At 40.4% G+C, this 20,416-nt stretch overlaps 1 protein-coding gene across 5 annotated transcripts; it reads left to right on the top strand.

The window, feature by feature from the left end:
* Nucleotides 1-49: 49 nt before the first annotated feature.
* ZFPL1 (zinc finger protein like 1) lies at nt 50-16,813 on the top strand. 5 transcript variants are annotated; one of them, XM_077459331.1, is made up of 10 exons: nt 77-314; nt 3,038-3,185; nt 3,346-3,515; nt 4,908-5,023; nt 6,188-6,299; nt 7,685-7,878; nt 8,165-8,240; nt 8,328-8,492; nt 12,292-12,415; nt 15,680-16,813. In XM_077459331.1, exons 4-10 carry the CDS (start codon nt 4,922-4,924, stop codon nt 15,864-15,866), a joined length of 960 nt encoding a protein of 319 aa, XP_077315457.1. In that variant the 5' UTR covers nt 77-314; nt 3,038-3,185; nt 3,346-3,515; nt 4,908-4,921; the 3' UTR covers nt 15,867-16,813. The 5 variants fall into 5 exon arrangements, with proteins under 5 accessions (XP_077315484.1, XP_077315457.1, XP_077315464.1 ...); XM_077459338.1 differs by lacking the exon at nt 3,038-3,185; XM_077459348.1 differs by lacking the exon at nt 3,346-3,515.
* Nucleotides 16,814-20,416: the final 3,603 nt, after the last annotated feature.

Below are 20,416 nucleotides of genomic sequence, written 5' to 3'. Positions count from 1 at the left end.
GCCCGCTCTGTTCTCGGAAGCGGAAGTGATGTGCAAAACTCCAGTCGCCGCCATGTTACGCGTGGCGGAAGTGAGGTGTAGGCGCTGCGCCGTACGCTTGTCACTGTCACCCGGAAGAGACGTGGCAGACAGAAGTCAGGTAGAGGAAAAAAAATAAAAAATTTGAGAAAAGTCAGCAGCTGTTTATGACGAGTGCTGGGGTTGGATGGGAGGTTAGTGGGGGTCCTGGACTGCAGCAGAGGCCGGATATTGGAAGAAGAAGGAGCAGGGGAAGAGGCTGGGTGGTGGGGCGTGTCTGACCCTGGCAGGATAAGGTAAGATACATGGCAAATATCTGATACTGCTTCCTGCAGGAGATTGGCTGTGCTGTTTGTATGAAAAGCCTGGAGAGACCAGAGCTCTGTGATGATGGGAAGGTGTGGGCTAGATAGACATCACAGGGCTGTCATTGGCATGATTTGACTGCTGAAAGATTCCTCTATAAACATGTATGCTCGGATCGTTCAACGTGCATGTTTATTTCAGTACAGATGGCAGGGGGAGCCCACCCCGCACACCTATGGCAGGAGCCTGTCCCGGGGAATGGCTAGAATTGAACCTGATAGGTGATCACCGATCCTCCTGCGATCAGCTGGGGGTATAGGTTGCTCCGCTGGTGGCCATAGACATCAATAACCCTGAGCCGGCCAATCAGAATCTACACAAAGCAGTAATAAACTCAGAAAAGAAATGGCCCCCTCAGGTATAAGTCATACTGTACCAGAATGCACCACTTACTAGCAGACCTACCTGACATAATATGCCCTCCAGCTCTACACTGTCACTGATCCTACGGGTCCCCGGTGCTTTCATCTTTGCCTCGGCTTCTATCGGGGTTCCATATTCTCGGCCACCTGAATGGCTGGGCCCTGCTGGCGAATGTGAGTCACATCATCACACCAGAGAGCAGGTGCTGATAATGTATGTTGAGCTGAGCTGTGCATGCGTGGTTCAGTGTAGCTTACAGCTGACTGACAGGGGGAAGCATTTAAGACAGAGGAGACCGATAGGGTCTTTCTGTCATAAAAGGCCTACCTATTGGGGGGGGTCTGGTTAATATCACTGTAAAGCTTGTCACAGTACACAATACTATCTGACTGTGCAATCTCCTTTAGGGTCAATGAAAAACCAAGTACCTGAAATGGCAGTCTGCTGGGGCTGATGATATTACATTTAAGGTGGCGGTGCCCAGCAGCCATCTCAGGGCTGTTTGATTTTTATACAAGAGAGGCTTTTACAAGGAAATGACATGTCTAAAAAATAATGAAGACTATCTTGTCTCATGGGAGATGTTTGTTGAAAGGAATGATCTGGTGACAGGCAGTTGATTATCTCCCTGTCTGTGGGTGTGGTATGGGCATTGTTGTTTGGCGCATTGTTGTTTGGCAGTCCTCTGTGGTTATACCTCTCTTCTGGCAGCTTTGGAATTGGTATAACGCAATGATGGCTTTGCCCAGGGATTGTATGCATTCTACTCTGTTCAGCTCAGTCTATGATCTTAGAGCAGTGGTCTCCAAACTGTGGCCCACATTCTGGATGCAGACCTTTGCCTTCCTTTATCTGGCCCTAGGAGCACAATTCCTCCCACTGACACCAGTGATGGAGTATAATTTCTCCCACTGATGACAACAATGGGGTGTGACTCCTCCCATTGGTGACAACAATGGGGCGTGACTCCTCCCATTGGTGACAACAATGGGGTGGGACTCCTCCCATTGATACCAACAATGGGACGTGACTCCTCCCCTTGATACCAACAATGGGGTATGACTCCTCCCATTGACACCAACAATGGGGAGTTGTAAAGGCAGAGGTTTTTGTTATCTTATTGCATTTTATGTATTAAGATAAAAAAAGCCTTCTGTGTGTAGCAGCCTCCCCAGCACCCCCTAATACTTGCCTGAGCCCCATCTCTGTCCAGCGATGTCCACCAATCCCTCGGCGATCCCTGACTCTCCCTCCTGATTGGCTGAGACACAGCAGCAGCGCCATTGGCTCCAGTGGCTGGCAATCAAAGTCAGTTAGCCATTTGGGAGAGAGAGGGGGCAGGGCCGAACTACAGCTCTGTATCTGAATGGACACGCAGAGCTGCAGCTCAGCTCAGGTGCACCTATAGCAAGCTGCTTGCTGTGGGGGGCACTCGATAGGAGAGAAGGACCCGAGAAGAGGAGGATCCAGGCTGCCCTGTGCAAAACCAACTGCACAGAGGAGGTAAGTGTAACATGTTTTTTTTTTTAAACAAGTCTTTACAACCACTTTAAGGTTATCCATTCATTCTGTATACATCCACCACATTTTTTCAGTATGTGTTGGGGTGCTTGTAGTAACACACATCAGTGCAATGTATAAGTGTGAAGTAGAGCTGCACGATTCTGGCCAAAATGAGAATCACAATTCTTTTGCTTAGAATAAAAAGATCACAATTCTCTCATGATTCTCGCAATGTAAAATCTTTCACATTATACAATAAAAATGGCTAACTTTACTGGTTAGTGTGTGTGTGTGTGTGTGTGTGTGTGTTTTTTTTTTTTTTTTTTAATAAATGTAATTGCAAATACAGTGTGACATAAAATATTGCAACAACCACCATTTTATTCTCTAGGGTGTCTATATAATGTTTGGGGGTTCTAAGTAATTTTCTAGCAAAAAAAAGATTTTAACTTGAAAGCAACAAATGTCAGAAAAAGGTTTAGTGTTTAAGTGGTTAAACTTTTTTCACTTACACACAAAGTCTATTCCATTGACAAATTGTTACAATGTTTATACTTAAGTTCAACTGATAAAGAATGTTTTGATTCTTGGCAGACTGCCCAGTTTTTCTCTTCCTTTCTTTTGAAGGCTGTGGCTTCAGAAGAGCACAGAGAATTCTTTGCATAGAAATAATCGTGAAACACTTTAGTCAAGATCACAATAACGATTCTTGACGATTAATTGTGCAGCTCTAGTGTGAAGTAATACTAAATCCCAGTGTGACCCTGAAGATTTTAAATGTTCACAGACCATCCATGCGTGATCCAGATGACAAATCGGCTCCATTAAAAAAATTGCTGTATCGGCATCCTGGTTGGATCGGGAAGCACTTGAGCTGAGCAACTGCCTATGACATGACAAATCTTGTGCAGCAGATCGATTCATATCTTAAAGCGGTATATCATCCAACAATTAAAATGTATTAAATTGCAGCTTACCAATTCTTAGCTGTAGTGGCTGCATTCATTTTATTTTTTAGGATTGTTTTCTTTATTTCCAGCTGGTAATCCAGCCAGTAAGTCTGTTATTTTTTTTCTTTTTATCTTCCTTTAACAGACCAAGCTGCCCAGACAGAGTAGCAGTTAGAGGGATGAGAAACTCCAGCATGCTGAGCATTTGGTGTGCTTTCAGAAAGGCATAATGGAGTCTATGGAAAAGTGCAGCTAACCAGCACAAGAGTCACGGGTACACTGGGCTGCATCTGCACTGTGGAAGAAGTGCCCTGGGTCAGTGTGAAAGCTCCCCTCATTACCAGGGACTTTATTCCTGCGACCTCTTGGAACACAGTGTGTGGTTGTATGACAGATTCAGCCCAGCACCATCCACCCATAACCAAAATATCTGCCCTTGTAATAATGCTGAGTACTGCAAACTCCATTTTTTTTAATAGGATATCAAATTAAGCTTATAAATAAATCAAATCAGCCTAGTTTTATATAGTATTCATCTATATTTACCTGCATATATGTAGGTAACTCCCCAGTAACTCAGAGGTGTGCCTGTGAACTGTGTTGAATCATACCTGAGGCTGGTCACACTAGTTGATCGAGGTATTGTAGTTAAATAAAACATTTGCAGTTTAACTGTATATTTGAAAGTGATTGTAAAGTCATATATATATATATATATATATATATATATTATAATTTTTTTTAGTTAAAAATAACAAACATGTTCTACTTGCCTTCTCTGTGAAGTGGTAATAACATCTGTTAGATATATTTTTTTTATCACCATCTGTGCCCTATTGCGGAGATTTCCCTTCACTTCCTATGCAATAGGCAAACGGGAAGTGAGAGGAAATCCCTGCAGATTGGAGGAATCCCTGGGGGACCCCCAGGTCACCAGAACTAGTGTCCCCATTTGAAGATTTCCCCTCTGTTACTTTTCTGGAGACAACCCAAAATTTGTGAAATTTCTTTTACTTTCACTTTCGTTGATAATAGTAAACAGGACAAATAGAGATGGTGAATCTCCTTAACGAGGGCACAGACCGCAATAAAAACTGACAGGCGTTCTAATGTCTCTGCACCCTATCCAAAACAAAAACAAAAAAAAATGTTGCCTTTATTTGTCATTTTAATTCCATTTGAATATGTATCTTTTTCACATTCATGTGCTATTCAATTTGCAACTTTTTTTGCAAATAAAAATTAATTATAACCTTTTTCTAAATATGCCCAAAATTCACATAAATATAATTGTCATAAACCCCAGCCCAACCCGCAGGTTAAAATGGGCATGTGAAGAAATGATTCACTTACAACAGCAGCAACCAAGCTGACTTCTCCCTTTTAATGAGAGCTGTCATCCTGATAACCAGGAATAAAGGGAATAAAATCTTATGGTGAGAGTAGGATTCAAGCAATAATGGGCTAAATACTTTTATAAACTCAGAAACATATACTGGTGATGTTTGATACAGAGAGACTAATGCAAGCCCAATCCGAGGTAAATGAGAGCACTGTATGGATTGCAAGGCAATAATTGGTGACCGTTGGCGAGGGTGACATAGACTGCAGTTCTCAATGCTTTTGGAACAGTTTGCAGTAGACATTTACCTAATCTATGTATGTATATTCCTGAAGCTCTAATCTGTGTGCTTCCCTTTTCTGCAGGCGTCTCTGCCATTATGGGTCTTTGCAAATGTCCCAAGAGGAAAGTTACAAATCTTTTCTGCTTTGAGCATCGGGTCAATGTTTGTGAACACTGTCTGGTAGCCAATCATGCCAAGGTAAGCGAGCACGATCAGTCTGCTAGTGGCATCTTGTTTTAGGCCATCCAAATAAATGACATTCCAATTCTATTTTGTGTTGGCTATGAATTTTGGCATCCAGTTTTGATTTACACCCTTCATGGGCGAAATACAGTATGTGAGCTGCCATCGAGAAGGCTGGTTTCTTCTATTCCAAAATGGAAGAATCTCTCTTCTTTATTAAAACCCAAATCCAGGATAAAATTAGGTTACCTGGTGTCTACAAGATACAGTATACATATATTCATATGTTCATGAATGCAAGCACCTCTTGGGTGTCTTCTATTCATGACCAGTGACAATGTGTTACTAAACCCACAACCGTAAAATCAGTCCGTATGTGCAGTAATGCATGCTTGTTCTACTCACTGTGGAACCCAAGGGGTTAATCCTCTGCATTGTGTAAAAATGCTGTTTTATCCTGTGTTCTCAGATCCTCCCCTTCCACAGCCCCCAAACCATCTCCTGATATAATAGAGACTTGAGGACAAGCTGCACATGCTCAGTTTGGTGTGTATTGCTAGAGAGTTTCTTTTTTTATTGGGAGAGTGCATGTGATCAGCACAGGGACAATCAGCACTGCCAAGACAGAGGGTTAGGGGTCCTGCAGCCTCATAAGACAATCGGGCGACAATGAAACTCTTCCTAAAGCTTTAACTAGACACTGATAGAAGTCACAAGACTGCTATATACTGCTGATGAGAAAAGGTATTTAGCAGTCTATATTTACTAAAACGATTGTATTTCAATTTTCTGTGTATTCTGTGGGAGACCAGATATAGTGAATGCAGAGTCCTGGGTTTAGTAACACTTAAAGGGAACTCGGGTTCACCCTAAAATGTGTTTCAGGCAATTATGTTCACCAAATATGTACATTAAATTTTAGTAAATAAAACCTTTCCTTTTCTTGAGTAGTAAAAAAATAATTATTATATATATATATATATATATATATATATATATATATATATCTCTTTCTGTGCACAAATACTTTACCAAGATTCATATTAAAACATTTTTTTTTTTTTTAAATGGTGTTTCTAGCTGAGCATGGCAATAAACTAATCATTTTCCCCTCTATACACTTCTCTAAAATGTGTGTGTGTGTGTATAATATTTATATATACATTTTTTTTTCCCCAGTGTATTGTTCAGTCATACCTACAGTGGCTTCAGGACAGTGATTACAACCCAAACTGTCGTCTTTGCAATACCCTGCTTGCATCCAAGGAGACTGTACGCCTTGTTTGTTATGGTATGAACCTTTCTGTCTATGTTGCAAGAGAAGTGTATCTTGTTTTTCTTGCTTTTGGCGAGGTGATTGTTGTTATTATTATTATTATTATTATTGTGATTATTATTATTCAAGATTTATGTAGTGCCAACAGTTTGTGCAGTGTTTTACCTTCAAAAGGGAGAAAGTACAGTTACAACACAAATCAATACAAGAGGGTTAGGACAATCTCACAGAATCTGATAATTAAGTATTATTTCCCTGTTGAAAAAAACAAAAAAAAACGCTAATAGATATAATAACACTAACATGATAGGCACAATACCAATCCAGCTGCAGCAAAAAATTGTCAAATGGCAATAGAAGATATAAAACCGTCAACCATGCTAGGTTTGGTGCAGATTATATACACAAATATGAAACCGTTCCAGTATATAGTGATATAAAGTGCTTGTGCTCAAAGTTGATATATCCATGCTCCAATGTGCTCAGACTTGGGTGCCCCACATAGATATTGACCAACTATCGCAGGTGATTTTTTTTAGGGGAAAATCTGCCCACAATGGTGGTGTTTACAGCTGGTTGCGGTGCTGCTTAATTCCCTGTATTAATTCGGGTGGAAGTAAGTCACAGTGGCGCAATAATGCTCAACGCATTTCAGCCAATCAGCAGGCCATCACCAGGAAGCTTTAATTCCGCCATTTTGAGTAAGGGCATTTATACCCTTACATGGAATTCCATAATTTAAATATTGCGATCACCTGTTAGTATTTTGGCAGTGCGTACAATCTAATAATTACACACATACAACCATATATACCAATAGTACTTTAATATTAAGTTAATTTGAAGAGAATTTTTTTTTTACAATGATCCGTGTAAAGTGCATTTAAAATTATAAGAGGACCTCTAGTGGTTCTAAAATCACCTGTTACACACGCCAAGTGGCAGAATGTTTAGGCATCCTAATGTGTGAGTGATATTTTTTACTTCTAACTGTTTTTAATACGTTTTTGGAACAAAAATTTGTGCAATGAAGATTTCTTTGGTTTGTCTATCTGCATGGGGCACTGCACTGCATGAGACGCCAGCAACGGATCTCTACAGGGGTATTCCACACATGCGCAAACGACCATACTAGCGATAGTTGGTCAACTCTAGAGGGTGAGTTTACATCTATGTGGGGCACCCAATTTGAGCACATTGGAGCACAGATATATCAACTTTGAGCACGCGCACTTTATATCGCTATTTACTGGGATTGTTTCATATTTGTGTATATAATCTGTACCAAACCTAGCGTGGTGGATTGTTTTATATTATTTCCCTGTTGTATAAACTTTGTCATATCTGTGACTGTGCATATAAAGGCTGTTTTTTTAATTTTTTAACTTTACTTCAATCAGATCTATTTCACTGGTCCTGTCTGAATGATCTGGCCTCTCAGTTGCCCACAAACACAGCACCCGCAGGGTACCAATGCCCAAGCTGCCAGGGACCGATCTTTCCCCCCAGCAATCTTGTCAGCCCAGTCGCCTCCACGCTGCGGGATAAACTCTCACTGGTCAACTGGGCTAGAGCAGGGCTTGGCCTTCCTTTGGTAAGTCTCAAGTTATGTATTTATTGAGTTTCCATATATTATCTCTGTTATGTTTGTATTGCATAGTACTTTATAGTGCTGCACACTTTTTATTTTACATTGCCTTCTCTTTTGTTCATTGTAAATATTGTTATATTTGTATAAGAAACATGCATTATGTAGCTATAGTAACCACTTTTCTCTATTTACTTTCATTTGGTACAAAATGTTACACTCTACCTTATATGAAAAGAAGCATGCCTTTATCACTGCCCTATGTCATGCTTTTTTTTTTTTTCTCGATTAGATTGAAGAGGCAGAGCCTGTAGATGAAAACTCCCAGCATGACCTCACAGATTACAGGGACTGGTCAGTTGTGAACTGTGAGTTTTTCATTCCTTCCATTCCCCTACTTATATAAACTCTAGGCTCTTTCTGTGAGTTTACCACTTGTTTCTGTTTCTCCTCAGCATCCTCTGATCACCTATCAGACAGTCCAGAAATAGCACAACAGACAGGGTATCTGTACAGCTCTGGTCCCACACCTGTACAGCATGGGTTGTCAGGAAGCACATCACAGGACCATCCTGTCATTATTGGAGACACTGGAGGGGAGAGTGTTGCTATGAATGCAGGTAAGAGCTGTGCACAGAGCAGGATATAGGAGATATAACCAGAGACATTTGAGGACAACCCGCCACATTAAAAACAATTTTTTAATTATTGTATTACTATTAAAACACTCACAAACCTGGAGTGTGCTCTCTGTAAAAAAAAAAAAAAAAAAAACCCATAGAGATTGCTTTCCTTTCAGACCCTCTCACCTACGTCCTTGGTTTCTGGAAAGCTGGACAATATGTCTTTCTATGTTTCCCACTCCTGTGCTTACTTCTTCACACATATCTGTAGGGACCCACCATAAGTGGTGTCCATTACATGAGCTCCTGCTACAGCGTTCATTGTAACATCTTGTTACATTGATCGATAGAGCCAAAGTAAACTTTTTGTTACATTATTTGTTGCAGGTGTTTCAGCAGTACACAGGATTGTTCTCTGATATGCTCATAGTTTCAGCTGCAGCAAAGCTTTAGGTCCTGTTCACAATATCAAGTTGTGGAAATGTGCATTTTTGTGAGGCACCACATTCTACCCCAACACACCTTTCCAACAGAGTTGCATGCCAGTGTATTAACATACACTGTCAAAAGAGGTGCATGTCTGACTTCTGCTTTGCTAAGATGCATGCTAGCCCATTCATTTTGAATAGGCTTCTTAGAACAGGGCACATAAACATGTGAAGAAACATTTGTGCTCTTACTGTCACATCTCAGGGTTTAGGTTTGAGCCTAGTCTTAAAGTGGTATTTTTTAAATGTCATGATAAACTGAGAAAATCATAAAGTAAAATATGTTGTATAGTTGTTGTATACAGCTGCTTTTGAGCTGTACTGTGTAATTTTTGCATTATGTATTACTTAAAAAAAAAAAAAAATTGTGGAATGAATGTTGTCGTAGGAAACTGGTAAAGTGTAGCAATTCTCCAAGACCTGGACCTCGTGGTCTATGTTTCGATACTCCTCTGAATTTATTCCATGAGCCACAGAGGACTCCACCGACGTACCTGTGTAGCCAGAGTGGAATGTCTCTCTTAATTTCTACGTTCCTTACTGCCTTGACCCCTCTAGCCCCACTCTCTCTCTCTTTTTCTCCTTTCCCTTTTAAATGTTGCAGTATTACACGATCACCTAAATCATAATCTCTAGTCTGATTAGACCTGAACGGTGGCACACACAGAACTTCCCCCTCAGAGAAAACGTGTTCAGCACAGCAACAAAAGCCCTGGCCTACTTGTGATGAGTGGGCACCACTTGTTGAGTAGATAGTGGTGCTCATCTACCCTTAGTAAGTCAGGTTAGACGCTGTAGGTATACGGGCTTATATACCACACTAAATCATTCGAAGCTCACAAATTATCTAGACCATGAGACGCTATAACACCAATGTTGCAAAGATGTATATCCCTGTTTATGTGATATTGAATGACTTGTATGTCTACTGTACACTATTTCTATATCAATTTTTCAATCTCAATAAAATAAGATTTAATTAAAAAATAAAATTGGAAAAGAGGGAAAATTTGAAGTCTCAAGAGTATTGCTAGGAATTTTTATTTTCCCTAATCATTTTCCAGGACAGCCAAATGAGAGATGATTGGTTCTTCCTTCCACAGGAAACACAAGCCAACAGAATAAAAACCCTTCCCACCCCCTGGTCCCTTAGTCTGTGGTTCTTATTGTCCAGGAATAGTCTGAAACATTTACTTTTTTTTTTTCTGGTTCCTATTGGGTGTTGGGTCATTAGTCCTCCCCTGGTCCCAGATTCGCTGTGGCCTATTTGGAGATTTTATCTGGAAGGTCCTGTCTGTTGTTCAAGCAGATTTGACCATGACATCATGTCTGCAATTGCCATTGTTTCTGGGTGGGTGCCGTGTTTGAAATCTCCCTTTTGGCCAGAGAGCTACAGTTTCTTCAATGTCCCTCAGAGCTTTCCAATGAGGAGAGGCGACAGACAGTGAGCCACTGGATTCATTTAAGGGTGTAGCAATTGTTACAATTGTTACCTTGAACCCAGTAAGGTACTGGCATTAGACAGAGAGAAGGTATCCCCCACATCCTGCATAGAGCGCAGGGAAGGTCTGGAGAGTATTTCCACTTTCCGGGATGTATATCGCAATCTAGAAAATACTCTCTTTTCCCTTGTTTGCCTGGAGATTGCAATGACATTGTTTACAGATGATGACTTTTTTTTTTTTTCTTGGAATACGTGCCATGATAAGTTTGGACCTATGGGTTTTTCTTTCAAGAGACACATAAGACTGAAGCTAAATCCTCTGCGAAAACCCTCAGCCAGCTGTTTTTCACCTGGCGGCATGGGTCTTTTAAAGAGAGGCTGCTCAGAGAAGGTTATTAAAACTTTACTCGAACAGGAGGCTAGTAACTAGAAAGAGTTACTCTAAAGCCCCATACACGCTATCCGATTTTCTGCTGATTTTTTTTCCTTCAGATTTATCAAAACCATGTAGTGTAAGGGTTTGACCTCATATTATATGGTTTTGGTAAATCTGAAAGAAAAAAATCAGCAGAAAATCTGATGTGTGTATGGGGCTTAAGACTGGGGCCGTTTTCTCTGTCTGGTGTAAAAACTGAGATTGCCTTCCCACTATTCTGTCTATTTTGGATTTTCTTCAGTAAGGGCATAGATTTAGGGCAAGCCCTTTGGGCCAAAACTTGGATCCTCAATGTACTATCAGTCTTCTTTAATAAGAAGCTAGCCAAGGATCCTTTCATCCAGAGATTTTGGATAGCTAGAGAGTATTGTACTCCAGTTTTTCATAAGGTTAGGACCTTTCTTAATACTTAGTGGTCCAGTTAGAGTGCCATTTGAACCTCTGCAAGACCTATTTGTTATAGAGTTTAATCCTAAAATAGTTTTTTTGTTGGTTGTAACCACAGCTAGAAGAATAGGAGATTTACAGGCTCTGTCTACGAAGCATCCATAACTTTTTTTGTTTGAGGCCTGACCCAGTGCACCTACCTAGAATATTTTCTTACTACTACAGAAGTCAAAAGATTATTTTACCTTATTTTTGTGAGAATCCCAAAAATGACAAAGAAAGACATTTTCATCGATTGGATGTCTAGAGATGACTTTTGAAATATGTGAAATCCTGCTAAGAATTCCAGAAGATCCAGTCATCTTCTGATTCTTTTCAGTAGAACTAGAAACCATCCCCATGCATTCAAAGGTTCAGTGGGTAGACTGATTAGAGACACAATTACCTTTTATTGATAGAACAGATGGCTGTCTGCTCCCATCTTCAGACAAGACCACACATTTCCTGGTAACGTCATGGGCAGAGAGACCAGAAGCACCAGTGGACCAAATCTGCAGAGCTGCTACGTAGTCTTAAGCAGGACACCTTCATCAAACATTACAGGGTGGAGTTCCTTTCACAACAGGCCCTAGCTTTTAGTTCTACAAAGTGTTGCCCCACCCTAAGGTATGGGCTTGTCTATTTGATTATGCTCTCAAGTGGCTGACCTGGAAACTCATTGGGGAAGTACCCCATTAGTCTTTACCAGTAATGGTATTTCTAGGTGTCTTCCAGGACAGCATTCCTAGTTCTTACTCTTTTCTCATGATTTTTATTTGGGGTTTAGGTGGAATTTTTCAATTTTGCCCTCATGCACTGGTAGAGGTATTCTGCTTTTAAGCTCAACTGAAAGGCAAGGGGTTGAAAGGGGGTTTTGGAAATATATTGGCTTGTGCTTCCTGTAGAGGGAAGAACTAATCACAATTCATGTGGCTGTCCTGGAAGATTCCTAGAAATACTGTTACCGGTAAGACTAATGAGGATTGTTTTATTTTTTTGTAGCCTCCACTCCTAGGAAAATCTATGACACTCGAGAGGTTGCTGGCTCCCAAGACACAGTGATCGATTTTGATGAAGACAAATACAGAAGGAGACCGACACTCAGCTGGTTGGCACGGATACTGCGGTTAGTTTAGTATTATAAGGCTAATTTTATATTATACTACTAGCTAACTACTTCAGCGAATTTAATGTTTTTTTTCCTATGAGAGTAATGTACTGGTTTAGGGAGTACTGCAGTGAGCTTGGAAAGAGAGACATTCTTTCTCAAACAGATCTGTGCCATCTGTGGGTGTTCGCAACACTCTTCATTTGGACTATGATATTAAAGCCCAACTCTAGGAAAATATGAAAATGCTGTGTACAGTATCACTCAGACTGGGAAAAGGAGTACTAGGGAGCAATAAACTGTACACAAATTGTGGCATTAAACATTCTGATGAGAGAAGAAAGCTGAGCCAGGGAAACCTAATGTTTGTTGTCCAGTCAACAAGCTGGGGCCATGTTTGGTTTTTATAGCACTGCTGCAGTAGACCTGCTTTGATTTCTGGCAGAGGTGAGCCTGGTGGAAAAGATCTACAAATCCTTTGTCAGGCACCTGTTATGTGTTTCACAAGTGTATTTAACATTTGCTTGGATTCTGGCTTTGAGGGTCAATTTAGATACAATACGCAGCACTGCACACTACATGTGTTTGTGCAGTGTAGTGACATTTTTCCTGAATATCACCCTAAGGCACGTACACTGCGGTGCACTACCTGGGATCCAAAGCAGTAACAGCTGCTTAGAGAGCATGGATGGAAATCGGAGAATGTGGACTAAGACCCTTTACAACAACAAAACACCCACTCTGTTATTCATTAGTGTAAAACTGCCACGTATGAAATGTAGTTCTGGCAAAAAACCTATACAGTAGGACTAAACATTTAGAATATAGTCTGTTATAAAATTATTTATAAGTTGCAGATATAGTGCTTTAAAGAGCAACTTAACCCCTAAAAGGAAGTTTCACTTTTGTGCCTGATTTTCCCCCCTCCTCCAACTTTTGAAGAGGCCCACAGCCTCTTGGACATGTCACGGGTGCCAGGAGGCTGTGAGACCATTCACAGGGCACAGTGCAGCTCACGCATGTGCAGTGGGGGGAGCCAGATGTGAAACCACAAGGAGTCACAGCCTGCTTCCCACAGTTAACATGGTGTTCCTGGGGATCCAGAGACCAGCCTAGGGAAGGACCGTGCTGGATCCCTGGACAGGTAAGTGTTCTCTTATCAAAGATCAGAATCTACACTATTTGTAGCTGCTGACTTTTAATTCTTGTTTTTTGTTTCTTTTTATTTTTGAGGGGGATTGTAGGGCTGAAGAACTTCTTTAAGATTGGTGGGTGTCCTGAAATGGTGACTGTTTATGACTTTTAGATGGGCAAGTTCTCAAATGGTTACGTGCATCTGTAATGCAAAATCTTTGTAGACCTTACACCCAATTCACAAAACTAACACACCAGGATAAGAACCCATATTTTAAGAAAAAAATATTTTCTGCTCCAAATTCTAATGAGATTTAAAAATGATAGTCATGTGGCTAAATTGTTATCCTTGTGTTAGGGTTTTTTGAATCGAATCTTTTTATTTTTCCTCAATTGTTTTTTTTTTTTTTTTTTTTTTCTGTATTTATAATAAAGCAAAACTGAAAGTATAAAACAACATAAAATTGGGAGCAGACAGAAGCTTTTTTGCAGAAGAGACTTACTATGTCTTTTCTGCAATAAAACAAACTTACCTGCCAGTTCACAATCTTCTCTGCATGCACAGCTCTATATACATTCTCAATACAGTGCCAGGACGAATGAACTTCTGCATATGCACAGGAATTATGTCTTCCCACACTAGCCAGTCAAAACGGCTGAAGATTCGGCACCCTGAAGATCATTAATGGGGAGATGTGTATCTGCAGAGTTCACTTTAAAGTATAATTAAATGCAAGATGTTTTGGTGAGAGTGGAGAGGGATTAGAACATCTGTCAGTATTTCTGTCTGTGCCCTCGAGATTCACCGTCTCCCCAGAAAAGTAATAGAGGGGAAATCTTCCAATGGGATTTCCTCCCACTTCCTATTGGCTATGGGACAGGAAGTGAAGGGAAATCTCCGCAATGGAACAATGGAGATAGTGAAAAAAAAAAAAAAAAAATTTGTCAGGGCTTATAATCCCTCTTTTGCTCTATCCAAAAGTTTTGCCTATAGTTCTACTTTTAACCACTTCCCGACCAGCGCACGACGATGTACGTCGACAGAATGGCACGGGCAGGCATATTGGCGTACAGGTACGTCCAATATTCAATGCCGCCCTGCCATCGGCTGGTCGGGACCCCCGTGAGTCCGGTCGTGGGACCCGCGGACTCGATCGCCGCGGGCATCCCCGCGATCGTCTCACGGAGCGGCCGAATGGAGGAAATGCTGTGTAAACAACATTTCTCCATTCTGCCTAGCAACTAGTGACGCTGATCTCTGCTCCATGTGATTGGAGCAGAGATCAGTGTTCACTAAATGAAAGCCCAACCCCCCCCACAGTTAGTAACACACCCCTAGGAACACTTAACCCCTACACTGCCACCCACTGGTTAACCCTTTCACTGCCAGTGTAATTTACACAGGAATCACTGCATTTATATAGCAGTGATTACTGTATAAATGACAATGGTCCCAAAAATGTGTCAAAAATGTCCGATGGGTCCCCCACAATGTCGCAGTCACAATAAAAATCGCTGATCGCCGCCATTACTAGTAAAAAAAAAAAAATAATAAAAAATGATTAATAAAAATGCTATAAAACTATCCCTATTTTGTAAACGCTATAACTTTTGCGCAAACCAATCAATAATCGCTTATTGCGATTTTTTTTTTTTTTTACCAAAAATATGTAGAAGAATACGTATCGGCCTAAACTGAGGGAAAAAAAATTTTTATATATATTTTTGGGGGATATTTATTATAACAAAAAGTAAAAAATAATGCGTTTTTTTTTCAAAATTGTCGCTCTATTTTTGGTTATAGCGCAAAAAATAAAAACCGCAGGGGTGATCAAATACCACCAAAAGAAAGCTCTATTTGTGGGGGAAAAAAGAACGTCAATTTTGTTTGGGAGCCACGTCGCACGACCGCGCAATTGTCAGTTAAAGCGACGCAGTGCCAAATCGCAAAAAGGGGTCTGGTCTTTGACCAGCAAATTGGTCCGGTCTGCAAGTGGTTAAGGCATACCCAAATCACATATTTTTCTATGGTCTTCTAGGCGCTACCTGTTACATTTTATTTATATTGAACTATGTACTCTTTGCATAGATACTGTTCTCCACTGACTCTGTGACCTGTTTAACTGATAGCTATTATTTCCTTTGCAGCAATCGTGCTGGTTCGAAGTCCCAGCCAGCTTCCACCAAACAACGGTTTTTCATTGTCCTAATAATTGGTGTATTAGGCTTCCTTACCCTAATTTTACTTATGTCCAAATGGGGTAGAGCATCGGCTGAAAATGATCCGAATCTTGACCCACTATTGAATCCTCACATCCGGGTTGGACAAGAGTAGATAATACTTCACCATTCCAGAGAAAAAGACAGCCTTGGACTTTGTCCCCATTTGAAATCCTCAGTAGTATACAAGGCCTATGGTGTACCAATCAGAGAACTTTAACTAATTATCTGTTTTGGGAAGTACAACTAATGTTTGTAACAGGAGGGCCTTGACTTACTCAACATCATTTACTTCAAGTCCCTTCAGCCTTTGTACTGAAAGAAAGGGGACAAAAAAAGAATAAAAAAAACGAAAGTGTTGGTCCAGTTGTGATGGCCAAGGTGTGTATTATTTAGACCAGAAGGGACAATGAGCATACTTTATATAAACTACTGCTTCAGGGATTGCGTGGTTCCCTGTAACTGTTTTGTGCCTTTTAGAAATGGCACGAGAACAACAGTTTGCTGAATCAACAACCAGAAAGGGCTCCAGAGCCTGAAAACAACTAAAGATCTTGTGGAAAAACTTCACCCTTCTTTTCAGTCTAATTTTACAATAACCGTTTTCTGTGTCTCATGAAAGCAGAAGTCAAGAGAATTTGAAACCCATAGGAACTGGAAGTCAGACCCATAAATGTTTTGTATACAGCTATTTTTAATGACCATCCTGTAATGCATTCCTTTTGTTCCTGTACCAGATTTTTGCTGTTTTTGTCATTCGCCCAGTGTGAAAACGGTGATGGAATAAGTAATACAGGGTTAAATAGATAAGGACATAGTGACCGCCAGTCACTTTTCTGAATTTCATTTAAATAATACAAGTTTCTTTCTAAAATTATCATTCTGACAGGACATATTGCTAACTAATAAACACTAAAATATTTTATGGATCAGTAATTCTTAAACACAAATCAAAATATACTGTTGACACTGTCCTAGATTGTTTCTGCTTTTGTGTATGTTTGTGATAAAATCGGGTATTCTCTTTCAAATAAACAAGGATACTGAGTGTGTTGGACAATAGCATTTTGCTCTTCATAGATCATTCCTGTTTAAGGGTCGGCTTACACAAAACTGATATTTCAAGTTTTGGTAGATTCTAGAGAGTTAAAATGGTATTAAACACAAAAAAATGTAATTCATAGCCAGTTACTAGTCCTTATATGGATAGCTGCATCACTATTTTTCAGGCTTTCTTTTTCTTTTTGTTTTACCTGGTATTCCGCTTCCTGTCCTAGAGTGGCTGCACTCACTCAGTCCTCTGTATCTATGGAGGGATGTTTGTCAGATTAGGATGCTCACCTTATTTGGACTACAAACATTTGATCCTCTTTTCATCTCCATTAGGTGGAGGGAAAGGAGTTTGTACTTTTAGCAAAGACAGCTTAGATAAGATAGATAACATTGTTTGTGATTTATAGTTCAGCTCACGTTAAATTATAAAGATATTACATTTTTGGCAAGATCAATAGGTAATTTCTTTACTTGCTGAAAATGTTCATCCCCTGCAAGAAATGCAGACACCACCTCTACAGACTGGTAAAATGCAGTATATAAAATTTTTGTTCTTGGGTGTAGATGTGCATTAATCCACCTGCCAACACCTCTCGAGAACATTATTGGTGACATTTCCTTTTTTATTTTAGTACTTGGGGCTCCACACCTACTGTGGTCATTATGAGAAGCTTCTGCTTTCTCTGTTGATTTCTGATAAAAAAAAAAAAAGTATTATTAAATAAAACAAGAAACAAAAGCAGTACACCTATAAAGTTTCCAAGAGAGTTCCATAAATACCATGGGTTGAATTTAGTATTTGGAGGCAACAAAGGAAGCTGGCAGGACACAGAGTCAAGGACAGAGTGGGGTTATGGAAAGAAGGTTTTGATGCTGAAGCGTTGAAGATACTGTATATAAGTCAGGGTCTGACTTGACCACCAGATTCAACCCATAATCAAATTATCATTGCCATGTTGGGAATTCAGAAAATCTGAAAGGTGAAGGTATTGTCTCAGATTCCATGGGATTTCAAACAGGGCCCAAGAAAATTGGAACAAAAATATAGCTGCTGCTGATTACTAGATTAATTTTTTTTTTTAAGAAACCAATTAATTGCTTTTTGGGTAAAGTGATGGATTTCTGCCCCAGTTTTCATAATTCAGCATAACATTTGATTTCCCTGGGCAGGGTAGACCGAGAAGATGCTCAAGACTAAGTTGCACATAAATCTGGCTTCATTTTTTTTTTTTTTAAGTTAAAGGAAATAAAACTATCCATTGCAACTAACAACTTGATTTTAACTGTTCTATATTTGGTGAAGAGTGCTTCCAAGGTCTAAGGAGACATTTTTCTGTTTTATGTGTGTAAAAGTGGTCAGAAGTATTTATAAATCTGCCCTTTATTGTCACATGTATTGCTTGTAGTAAGCTGGCATTAGTCTACAGTGTATCTGAAAAGTATTCACAGCGCTTCACTTTTCCATATTTTGTTATGTTACAGCCCTATTCCAAAATGGATTCAATTCATTATTTTCCTCAAAATTCCACAAACAATACCCCATACTGACATGGAAGAAGTTTGTTTGAAATCTTTGCTAACAATACTTAGTTGAAGCACCTTTGATATCAATCACAGCCTCAAGTCGTTTTAAGTATGATGCTACAAGCTTGGCACACCTATTTTTGGGGGCATTTTCTCACATTCTTCTTTGCAGGACCTCTCAAGCTCTCTCAGATTGCATGGGGAGCGCCGGTGCACAGCCATTTTCAAATCTCTCCAGAGATGTTCAAATCAGGATCAAGTCTGGGATTTGGCTGGGCCACTCAAGGACATTCACAGAGATGTCCCGTAGCCATTCTTTTGTTTATCTTGGCTGTGTGCTTAGGGTTGTTGTCCTGTTGGAAGATGAATCTTTGCCCCAGTCTGAGGTCCAGAGCGCTCTGGAGCAGGTTTTCATCAAGGATGTCTCTGTACATTTCTGCATTCATCTTTCCCTCAATCCTGACTAGTCTCCCAGTTCCTGCTACTGAAAAACGGCCAGCCCGCTCTAGGAAGAGTCCTGGTGGTTCTAAACTTTTTCCATTTACTGATGATGGAGGCCACTGTGTTTACTGGGACCTCTGTGTTGCAGAAATTTTTCTGTACCCGTCCCCAGATATGTGCTTCTATACAATCCTGTTTCAGAGGTCTGCAGACAATTCACTGGACTTCGTGGCTTGGTTTGTGCTCTGACATGCACTGTTAACTGTGGGAGCTTATATAGACAGGTGTGTGCCTTTCCAAATCATGTCCACTCAACTGAATTTACCACAGGTGGACTCCAATCAAATTGTAGAAACATCTCAAGGATGATCAGTGGAAATGGGATGCACCTGAGCTCCATCTTGCGTATCATGGCAAAGGCTGTGAATTCTTATGTACATGTGATATTTTTTTTTTTGTTTTAATAAATTTGCAAAGATTTCAAACAGACGTTTTTCATGTGTCATTATGGGGTATTGTTTGTAAAATTTTGAGTAAAATAATCATTTTAATCAATTTTGTAATCAGGCTGTAACATAACAAAATGTGGGAAAAGTGAAGCTATGTGAATACTTTCCGGATGCACTGTACATAAGCCTAATGTGACATAACTAAAAATATTTTAGGGAGATTAGTGTGTGTGTGCACGCGCATGTGGCTTGTCAAATGCAAGCATTGTTCACACAACTTCTGTATATTCCCAGGCCTGCTGCCACAATAAGACACTCATTTCTATCACCCCAAAATCTATCAGTAAGCTTGAAATATACAACCAGTTCTTTGTCGCTTGCTGTGGGGGCACTCGGCAGAAAGGAGGGGCCAGGAGCGCCGGCAGGGGACCTGAGACGAGGAGGATCGGCGATGCTCTATGCAAAACTTTAACAGAGCAGGTAAGTATAACATGTTTCTTATTTTTAAACACTTCTGGACCGCCTCACGCCAATATACGTCGACACCTTGAAGAGGGATATCTTTGTTATGGCAGTAGCTAACTGCCACAACCCCGGTATCCTCTTCTTCTTCAGTGGGCAGTCCGGTTTCAGATAATAGTGGTCTCTATGGCGGATTCTCTGCCAGATCACTTTCATCGGGCCCCCCCCCCTCTAGCTGCTCTTTGGTGCCCTCCGCCGCTTACCAGAGCCGTCGGTAGCGGCGGAGGCGATCGGGTCCTCTCCCTGGCTTGGTATGGAGATGAGTGAGGGGAAGATGGCCCCCACCCTTCTCCATACCATTGCAGGGCGGAAGCGGCATCAAAACGTCACTTCCACCTATAGCTCTTAAAGCAACTTTTTTTTTATTGCATTTTAGTGTAAATATGAGATCTGAGGTCTCATATTTAAGAGGTCCTGTCATGCTTTTTTTCGATCACAAGGGATGTTTATATTCCTTGTAATAGGAATAAAAGTGACACAATTTTACAGTAAAGATAAAAGGTAACATAAATAAGAAAAAAAAATGTAAACGTGCCATGTCCCGCCGAGCTCGTTTGCAGAAGCGAATGCATAGGCGAGCAGCGCCCACATATAAAAACGGTGTTTGAACCACACATGTAAGGTATCACCATGATCGGTAGAGCGAGATCAATAATTCTATCCCCTGAACCTCCTC

This window comes from Lithobates pipiens, unplaced genomic scaffold (genome assembly GCF_037356315.1).
Source record: "Lithobates pipiens isolate NorthernLeopardFrog02 unplaced genomic scaffold, aLitPip1_a1.2 Scaffold_10, whole genome shotgun sequence".
Taxonomy (NCBI): domain Eukaryota; kingdom Metazoa; phylum Chordata; class Amphibia; order Anura; family Ranidae; genus Lithobates; species Lithobates pipiens.
This window is presented reverse-complemented; position numbering and strand designations above follow the sequence as displayed.